Source organism: Lactuca sativa, chromosome 4 (assembly GCF_002870075.4).
Source record: "Lactuca sativa cultivar Salinas chromosome 4, Lsat_Salinas_v11, whole genome shotgun sequence".
NCBI classification, from domain to species: domain Eukaryota; kingdom Viridiplantae; phylum Streptophyta; class Magnoliopsida; order Asterales; family Asteraceae; genus Lactuca; species Lactuca sativa.
Window position 1 is genome coordinate 43,517,920 of NC_056626.2, and position 11,080 is coordinate 43,528,999.

At 36.3% G+C, this 11,080-nt stretch overlaps 1 protein-coding gene across 1 annotated transcript; it reads right to left on the bottom strand.

Annotated features, from left to right (window-relative positions):
- Positions 1-378: 378 nt before the first annotated feature.
- Positions 379-1,345, bottom strand: LOC111914568 (uncharacterized mitochondrial protein AtMg00810-like). The gene is made up of 2 exons (XM_023910281.1): positions 1,187-1,345; positions 379-1,038 (listed from the first exon to the last, which is right to left on the bottom strand). Exons 1-2 carry the CDS (start codon positions 1,343-1,345, stop codon positions 379-381), a joined length of 819 nt encoding a protein of 272 aa, XP_023766049.1.
- Positions 1,346-11,080: the final 9,735 nt, after the last annotated feature.

Sequence of the window (11,080 nt, forward strand, 5' to 3'; positions counted from 1 at the left end):
CCCGAAACTATTCAGAATGTGAATAGTAACTATGACAATTACGAAGTGGATTTCGGAACTGAGTCAGCTTCAATCATTCCTAACCCTTGTAGAATTCGATTAAATGATAGTTCTGGAAATGCCTTCGTGAATATATCGGCTAACTGATCTGAGGAACGAACGAAGTAGCCTTCCACATTCCCATCTTCAACGTGATCCTTAATAAATGGTATCTCAATGCTATATGCTTTGTCTCTAATGTTGCAATGGATTGTGGCAAATTCTTATGGCACTTTCAGAATCACAATATAGGGGAATTCGTTTCATATTGATTCCGTAGTCTCTTAGCTGGTTCTGAATCCACACCACTTGGGATGTACATGATGTTGTTGCAATGCATTATGCTTCAGCTATAGATAAGGATACACATGTTTGTTTCTTAGATTGCCAACTAACAAGCTTGCCATCCAGAAACTGACATCCACCTGATGTGCTTTTCCGATCAAGACCACTACCTCCTAAGTCAGCATTGGAGTATGCTTGCATAAAGAATACAAAATTTGATGGATACCATAAACCAAGAGAAGTAGTTCGCTTTAGATACCATAATATGTTCTTAACTTCCAACATGTGAGGTTCTCGAGGATTCGCTAGAAACCTGGCACAGTAACAGACAACAAACATTATGTCAGGACGACTGGATGTTAGATACAACAGAGATCCGATCATCTGACAAAACAAGGTGATATCCACTGCTGGTTTATCAAGAGAAGGAGTGAGTTTCGTTCCGAATGCCATAAGGACTTTGACTTTTGAATCACCCACCATTACGAATTTTCCCAATAACGTCTTTGTGAAAGCTTCTTGATTGATGAATATTCCCTCCGAACTCTGTCTTATATTTAATCCAAGGAAACAGTTAATTTTACCCATAGAACTCATTTCAAATTTTGTTTCCATTAATTTTCGGAATTCAACAGTTAAGCTGGGATTAGTTGATCCGAAAATAATATCATCAACATAAATATGAACAATCATTAAATGGTTACCCTCCTTCTTCTGAAAGAAGGTAGCATCAACAGAACCTTGTTTGAATAGAACAATGATTCGGAATTTTTTTGTTCACAAAACCTGGAGGTTGTTCAATAGAAACTGTTTCTTCAAGTTCTCGGTTCAAAAATGCACACTTCACATCCAATTGATATACTTCAAAGTTTTTATGAGCAACATAGACGAGAAATATGCGCACTGATTCAATTCTAGCCACAGGTGCGGATATCTCTTCAAAATCGATTCCTTCTTCTTGACAATAACCTTTAACGACCAAACATTTCTTATTGCGAATGGCATTTCCTTCTTTATCCATCTTTTTTCGAATACCCATTTCATACCAACCAAAGATGCATCTGCTAGAGTAGGAACCAATCTACACACTTTGTTTCGATCAAATTCATTTAATTCTTCTTGCATTGCTTAAACCCAGTCTGCATGATCAAGAGCAATTTTAACAGTTTTAGGTTCAATTTTTGAAAAAAAAAATTAAACATGAAAAATTCCAATTTACAAAATAATGCAGTTTGCTTTGCTTTTTGTTGAGCACGAGTGAGAACTCCTGAAGAAGAGTCTTTGATCACTTGAGACCGTGGACGATCTTTGGTCCATTTTGTCATTGGTGGATACTTCTGATCGTAGACTGGATTGATTTTAGCAAATATTTCTTCAAATTCCGATTGAGCACCCGAGTAATTATTTTCATTATTCTTCCCCTAGAAATTTGCATGTGACCCATCATACGAAGTTGAGTTCTCCCCCTGGAGTAGAAAATCTGCATTGAAGTTTGGAGTGGAACTCTGCCCCTGGAATGGAGCATCAAAAGGTTCTAACTGAGTTGGAATTTCAGTTACTTTTGGAGTAGGTTACTCGGGAGGAGTCTCTATTTCTTCAACAACTTCATCAAATATTTTTATTAACTCATCCTATTGATTGTCCTTGGCGTTTGATTCTGAGGAAATTTCCCTTTCAGTTTCATCAAATAAATTTAGAAAATCCTCATATAGATTCATAAGATGAGTAGTCTTAGAATTTTTTGATGGGAAGATTTCTTCAGTTTGACAATCACCCTTTTGATATTTCTTCATGTAATTGTCATCAAACGTAACATAATAGGTTTCTTCAATCTTCTTTGATTTATTGTTCAGATCATGATATGCCTTGGATGTCAATAAATATCCTAAAAAGATTGCTTCATTGGATTTTTCGTCAAATTTGTTCTGATGTTCTTTTGAATTGAACAAAAAGCACCTGGATCCAAACACATGAAAAAATTTAACGTTCGGCTTTAGATTGTTTAGAATTTCATATGGAGTAATCAAAAATTGTTTGTTAATGTAAGAGCGGTTATGAGTAAAACAAGCAGTGGCAATAGCATCGGCCTAGAAATATAAAGGAAGATTCGCAAATGAGAGCATTGTCCTTGCAGCTTCACAGAGAGAGCGATTTCGTCTTTCAACTATACCATTATGTTATAGAGTGTAAGGCGAATAAAAATTGTGAGAAATTCATTTGTTTGTCAAGAATTCTTCAAATGCATGATTTTTGAATTCCGAACCGTTATCACTACTTATTTTCTAAACTGGCTTTCGCAATTATAGCTCAACTTGTTTGATGAAATCAATGAGCTTATAAGTGGCATCAGATTTCTATTTAAGAAATAATACCCAAGTAAATCGTGAAAAATCATCAATAATAACCAAAATGTATTTGTTATTGCCAATGCTTTCAATAGTAGATGGACCACAGAGATCAATATACATCAATTCAAGTGGTTTAATGATCTTGTTATTTATTATAGAAGAATGGCTCTTTCTACTTTGTTTTTCGAGCTCACAAGCAACACATAAGTTTTCTTTTCAAATTTCAGAAGAGGAAGCGCACGGACAAGATCACCAAGTAGAGCTTGTTGATATCCTTGAATTTCAGGTGAGAAAGTCTCCTGTGGCATAACCAACTGTCATCCGAGGTGGCTTTCGTAAGCAAGAAAATAAATGGTTTTCCATTATCAGATTTAGATTTAGAGGATACATTCCTCCTTTCCTGTTTGACTTCAGAAGAACATCTTTAGGTTTCTTTTCTATGATTTCTGAACCTTCTTCATCAAAAGACACTTTGAGACCTCTACCTAAACCAATTGAGAAACACTAATTAGATTTTGTTGCAATCCTTCAACATAAGGTACCTTCGGAATCGTGAATTCTCCATTTGTTATCATGCCATATCCCTTTATTTCTCCAGTGGCAAAGATCGATAGATTCTATATTATGAGAATAATCAATGACAAGGAACGAAAATGATTGAAAAGGAGATGAATGTACTAATCAAAACAATATAATAGTTCTTGGATGAAGAACTATTCAGTAATTGATTCAAAAGTTGTAACCCTAGATGTTACATGCACGCTATATATAGACAAAATAACACAACAATTCCGAATATGGATAGGCCCCATTTTAGAATCGTAATTAAACATAAATCTGAAAACATACATTTGACACAACACTAATTTAGACTTAACAGATCTGTGTCATCGGGGGGGGGGGGGGGGGGGGAGGGGGATTTAGAGATTTCTTTGGTAGTGACGATTTCCACTATCTTTGATTTTTTTAGGAAGAAGGCTTCACTTTTTCCTCAAACAATTTTTTCAATTCGTCCGGTTGAGAGAGGACCCTTGCAAATTGGAACATTGCTTTCCCGTTAACTTCATTTGTTGCCATTAGGGCTGGATTCTTGATGTACTCAGAGAGAACTTTGCAGAAGGTGAGAGTTTCATTCAATGTTTCCTTTGTCATGACTAAGTGCCGAAGACCTCTGAATATTTCTTGAAGCTCTGTGTATCCTGCTTTATAGGCATCATGAGTTGCATTAATCAGTTGAGTGGTCTTTTGTTGTTGCTCTTTGGTCTCCTTTTGGAGTTGTGAGAGCTTTGACTTCGGTGATTAATTCTTCTTCCTGCTACAAAATTGTTCATGATCCTTTTTCCTTTAGTCATTAAGTTCTTTGAGCCCTTGTTTAATCTTCAGAAGCAGTTGTTGGGCGGTAATCTTTCTCGGGCCTCAATTTGAAGAATTCGTTCTGTAAGAGATTGAAGCAATGAGGGAGGAGGAGGCCGCAATGGTAGAGTTGTGGATTGGGGTGGTTGTTGAACCACAAAAAGAATTTGATCTATTTTTCTTTGGAGATCAAGAAATTATTTCCTTGTTATGGTGTACTTCTTTTTCTTCTTCTTCTTCTATTTGAGTTTGGAGGTAGAGAGTTGGGATCCAATGGCTTCTTTGAAAAACATCTAGATCCAATGGAGGAGGAAAGGAAGGTTGGGCACCTCCAATCTAAGCCCCTTCTCCGATGTGAGCTTTATGAACAGCTTGTTGCATTATTGCCATCCAAGCTCTGTTTTGGGCCAGATCATGAGCTTTCTTTATGTTGACTATTGTTGAAGCTAAGTATGAGGCTACTTAATGTCTGTGCAGTCATTAGCGGTAGGATAGTGGTGAGATAGTGTTGGATAAGGTGTCTAAGTCCATAACTATTTCTGGTATGTACTTGACCCGATTTGGCATGGTCCATTTGGGTTGCATGGCATTATAACACTTGGATAGACAAAAAAGAGAAACGAAAACTTATGGTTTATTAATATATTATAAGTTCTAATATATTAATAATATTATTTAATTAGTATTGATCAAGAATTATTTGGGATTAATTTTTTGATAAAAAAGAGACGAATTAAAATATGTGGATTGATTTGTAAATCATTCATTCATGTATAGTGGGCTTATGTTTATGATTCACTAGATTGGGCTTTGGTTGCTCCATGGATGCTCCATGGAGGTTAAAACCCATGGATCATAGAGGAAATGAAAATCCATGTTAATTAGGGTTTACATGGTGTAACCTTACTTGTGACACACTATATAAAGACCCCATAAGCTAGAAAAATGGACACTTAGAAAAGAACAAGGAGGGATAGCCGATTTTATGGTCAAGTGTTCTTCTCTCAAGTTATTCCAAGGGTTCTTGGTGTTGTGTGAAGCATTTGTGGCATCACAGTTAGGGTGCTAGGCTCGCAAGGTTTCAAGGAATCAACTCCACAAGAAAGGTATGTCATTCTACTAGATTTTGTATTTCAATTACCCCATGCCATGCTAGTTAGGATGTAAACCTTGGAAAAATCAAAGTTGCATGTATATTAGAGAAAACATAGATCCAAGGTTTCTAGGGTTTCATGTACACCATAGGAGTATTAGAATGCTCAAACCCTTCAGTGGTATCAAAGCCAGATTGTTTTTCAATTATACTTGATGCAACTTACTTTTCATAACCAAGAACCTGCCCAGACTGAAAACTCGACGAGTTCTGGCCAAAAACTCGACGAGTTCATGAGTTAAAGCATGAAATCGATGAGTTCCTTATAGAACTCGACGAGTTTGTCATCTAGTTTGCAGATTTTCGGGTTTTTAACCTGGAATTGGACTAGAATCATTACACTAAACTGTTTTGGACTTATAAAAACCTGTTTTTTGACGTGGTAATGATTATATTAATCCAATTTCAAAGGTTATTATCAAAATTTCAAGTTTTATGTGTGTTTATATGATTCTTTTTTTTCAAAGGTTGTTATCAAAATTTCCAAATTGTTTGTTAGTTTAATTCTTAATCTAGATGTTTTTTAATGGAGTCCATAATTTGTCCTCAAGTTATGGATTACCAATAACTTATGAGTCAAAGGTTATTATCATAAGTTATGAAGTTGAAAAGTTTTGAATAGTTACAAAACTTTCCCTCAAGTTTTAGAACATGTAAAGTCACTTTAGAAAACTTTAGTTCCAACCCCTAGAATTTTAAAAGTTAAAATTCAACCGTTATACTTTATAGTATTACAAGTTAATAATATATATATATATATATATATATATATATATATATATATATATATATATATATGTATGTATAAGATCAAGTCGTTTTATAGTTAATAGGCCTCATTTATGAAGCCAGTCCATAAGAGGGTATAAAGTTGTTGCCTATAAAATGACAGCTTAATGGATGTCCACTCTCACCCACCGCTTCCTTGACTGGTGGAGGGTCGTGATCCGAACGGGTATTAAAAGTGTAATGATTATAAAGTAACTAAATGTTTTATAAATTCCCAATCTTAGTTACTTTAGGAAAATGTGAATTTGATGCTAACCCATGAAATTGCACTTTGCACCTTGCTTAAGTCATTAGTGGAACGTGTGTGGTTAACCGGCAAACTAACTTGGATTTAACAAGGTTGGCAAAGGGTGGCTTAAGGTTTATCATAGATCAGTGGAGCACGTGTGGTTAACCGACACATCGATTAGGTGATAAAAATTAAGAGTACCAAGTATATTTGCATGGTTATTCACGCCTTGTTTTATGATCCTCGACATCCCAGTCACAAAACTTGAAGGGCACAATCGAGATTGAAACATGCTATTGAATAGTTCAATGAATCTCAAAAGAATCTAGGAGTTTCAAAACCAATTAAAATCTAATAATACATTTCGTTTTCATGGTGGAAATTGGTGAATCGTCATTCACCTACCTTCAAATATTTTATAGCTTGGATTACCACATCCCTCTTCTAAGTTATAAAATATTGTGTTGGGTCCTAATCTTAATATTACATTTGGGTGTCTTATTAGGGACTATATATATATATATATATATATATAATGTAAACTTGTCTTTCTGTCTTTTCAGATGTCTTCCAACAATGCTACTTCTGGCTTAAATCCTACCGGCTCTTTCTCTGTCATGAACCTTTATGGGAGAGTCATATTTGATGGGACTAATTTCAATGATTGGATTAGGAACATAAATATGGTCACTCGCTATGAGGACAAGGAATATGTCCTCGAAAAGGAGCTGAAGGAACTTGATGAGTCTTCTGCTACTCCAGAGGAAATCGTTGACTTCATGACTCATGAGAGACATGCCACTAAAGTGGCATGTATCATGCTGACTACGATTATAGCCGAACTCTAAAAGTCCTATGAGGACTTTTATCCTTTTGAGATGCACCCGGATTTGATGGAAAGATATCATCAGAGTGATCGTCAAGAGCAATATGAAATAATATCCTCCATGATAACAACCCGGATGAAGAATGGTGAATCCATCACGGGCCACATGTAGAAAATGCAAAGGTTTGTGGACCATTTGCTGAGGTTGAATGTGAACTTCCCCGAGGAGTTGGCTATTGATATCATACAACACTCCTTACCTTCTTGTTATGATCAGTTCCGAATGACCTATCATATGAACAAGGAGGAGGTCATACTCAGCAAACTTCAAGGACTTTTGAAGACCACCGAAAGTGGTCTTAATGGTAAATCGGTTGCTACCACTCCTACTGCTACCACCGCCCCTGTTCTGGTCATCGGGCAAGGTAAAGGGAAGAAGAGGAAGAGCCCTTCGAAGCGTACCAAGGGAAAGTCTCTTGACCGATCCTCTTCAAGTAGAACCAAAGGTGGTTCTGTCACTCCTTCTTCCAACCCTAAAGAGGCTGAATGCTTCTATTGCCATGAAAAGGCGCACTGGAAACGAAACTTCCCAAAGTACTTGCAAGATGTTAAGTATGGGAAAGTGAAACCCAACCATGTAGGTATTTACACTATATTGTCTAATAACTCACCATATTCTAATTCTTGGGTCCTTGATACTGGTTGTGGTATTCACATATGTTCTGATTTGCAGGGACTAAGAAGAAGTGAGAATGTGGAGCACGGGAAGATAAACTTGATCATAGGGAATAGGAAAGCTTCACCTGTCACCAAGATTGGAGTTTATTCTTTGTTGCTAAGTGGTGGGTTAAGATTAGATTTGAATAAATGTTGTTACTCGTTTGAATTGCCGAGAAAGATTATTTCCTTTCACGGTTTGTACAAACAAGGATTTACTTTTTGATTTGATAATGAATTTGGTGGTATTAATGCTTTTTATAATAATTTTCTTTATTTTAAAGCGTTACCTTTTGATGGTTTATATGAAACTGTGTCAGTTGTAGATAACTTAGGAAATAATGTGTTGTGTATTGATTCTTCCACTAGCTTGGATCAAAGATCATTATGGCATTGTCGTCTTGGACATGTTAGCAAGAAACGCATAGGCCAACTCCAAAAGGATGGAGTCTTGGAATCATTTGACCTAAAGTCAAATGATAGTTGTGAATCTTGTTTACTTGGAAAAATGACAAAGTCACCCTTCACTGGTACCTGTGCTAGGGGTGAAGGTTTATTGGATCTCGTACTCACAGATGTGTGTGGACCCTTCAGAACCGCCACAAAGGATGCTAACCGCTTCTATGTGACTTTTACTGATGATTATAGTAGATATGGCTATGTCTACTTAATCAAGCATAAGTCAGAAACTTTTGAAAAGTTCAAAGAGTTTAAATAGGAAGTGGAGAATCAACAGGGCAGGAAAATTAAGATGCTATAAAACATGCCTTTGTGTAGGATGTTGGATTAATGTCTAAGCCCGTAACTATATTTGGTAAATACTTGACCCGGTTGTGCATGGTCCTTTTGGGTTGCCTTCACCAAAGCAACATGATAGGATGATTTATTAAGAAATATGTTATTATGATTTATTAATATGTTATATGAATAATATATTAATGGAGAAATCATATAATTAAATTAAAATTAGACAAGAATTAATTAAGAAATTAATTATGTGGCTAAAAGACATTAATTTAATAATAGGGACTTAAACTGTCAAAAGTGTGACAGTTGAGTATTGGGCTGAGGAGCCTCTTGGACTAGGCATGGACGAAATTAGGATGTGTCCATCCATAATTTCGGCCCTAAGCCCTATTCCGGAAGCTTCCTTAAATAACTTAAGGCATAAGCTGTCCATTAGGGTTTAGACTGAAACCCTAGCTGCTCCAGTATAAATAGGACCCTAAGGCTTACAATTTGTGGCCACTTGAAACCCTAGAAAGGTCATAGCCGAAATTGTGCCTCTTGCAACCTCTCTCCAAGATCATTCTTTTGCTATTGGTTTTTGTAAGCCATTAGAGGAGTGACACTTGTGACTATAAACTTCAAAGACAAGAAGATTCAAGCAAGCAACAAGAGGTAATCATCTAGATCTGATTTGTCACATTAATTTCGAATTATACTCATTAGATCTAGATTTTGAAAGTATTAGATGAATGCATGTACAATTAGAGAGACCTAGATCCAAGCATTAGGGTTTGCATGAGCACATAGGATGTTCTTTTGGCTCAAACCCATCAGTGGTATCAGATCTTTGTTTGGTTTCTATTGTATTGATGTGTTGATTGTGATGGGTTTTGAGCATTCTAACACTTCCTAAGTGTACATGCAACCCTAATAACCTTGGATCTATGTTTGTCTAATTATCATGCAAAGTTGAATTCCAAGGTTATATTCCTATCTAACATACATGGGGAACAATTTTAACTTGAATCATAGATAGAATAACTTACCTTGTTGTTGCTTGTGTTCCTTGAAACCTTGTGAGCCTAGCACCCCAAGTGTGATGCCTCAAATGCTTCACACAACACCAAATGCTCTTGGAAAGACTCTTGAGATAACACACACTTCTCAAAATCGGCCAAGCCCTCTAGTTTCTTAGTGTTCAACTTTTGTTGCCAATTTTGTGGAGAATGGGACTCTTATATAGTGTTGGCACATCTAGGGTTACACCATGTAAACCCTAATGTGTCATGACTCTTCATTTCCATGACCCATGGGTTTGTAACTCCCATGGAGCATCCTATGGGTAGAACCCAACTTGATAATCCATGGAGCCTCTTAGCCCACTATACAAGATATGGATGATTTACACAATCAACCCATATATTTAATGAGTTCTCTTTTGACCACTTAATTAATTCTAAATTAATTATTGATCAAACTAATCAAATAATATTATTAATATATTAGAACTTATAATATATTAATAATCTCCAAGTGTTATTTCTCTCATTTAGTCTATCCAATTGCATGGTGCCATGCAACCCAAATGGACCATGCCGGGTCGGGTCAAGTACATACCAGAAATAGTTATGGACTTAGACACCTTATCCAACAGTCTCCCACTTGGATAAGTCTAATAACTATTACTGCAAGTATGACTTTAGGAACCGATCGGCAATCGTAGCTCTTTTCAAGGTTTCTCGGAACTGAGAAGATGATGGTACGCCATTTAAGATAAGTGATCATATAATCCTCTGTTCTAGATATCAGCCGGACAAATACATGGAACATGTCTTGCTTATTGTCCAGCATTTGTTTCCCGATTTCCGATTTGTTTGACATAGAACTTAATTGAACACTTCAACTTAGTTCTGACCGGGCCCGGTACATGGGTCAAAACAAAATCATCGAGGGGCCCAGATATCAGCTTCTAATCCAAGAAGGAACAGATAAACTTCGACTCATATGTTTGTTCTACCACTCATTGAATTACACACAAAAGTACGTTTTATAACATCGAGTTACCAATGCGGTTTCGTACAGTCAATGCATAACCAACTTGTAAGTAACAAATCATATCTCTAGGTTTGAAGACTTATATGATATTACCGTCTCACGATCACTCGAGATAAAATTCCATGAAGTGATTCCAGTGAGCGTGGGTTGAGTCCAATGCTCAGAACTTATGAGCACTCATGATTGTTGTAGCCTTGTCCAAGACCTCTACAACCAAACATGACAGTCTTGATTCTTATCTACTTCCAACATATGACCGACTGTGGAGGTTTGAATAATATGTTATACCAAACAAAATTATTCTGGAAGTCAAAACATGCAAAAGAAATATAGTAAACGATTGACAAGAGATAGCAACACTTTACTCATAAATAAAACATTTTTTATTCATCATCTAATGTCAATTACACTTTACAAATTTCGAGATTATCTAACTACTAAATCTAATATCATCCTTCAGCCCTATGCTCCGAGCATGCTGAAGATGCTTAACCCGAGTCAGTCCCTTTGTGAGGGGATCTGCCGGATTCTCATCTGATGATACCCTCTTTGCCACG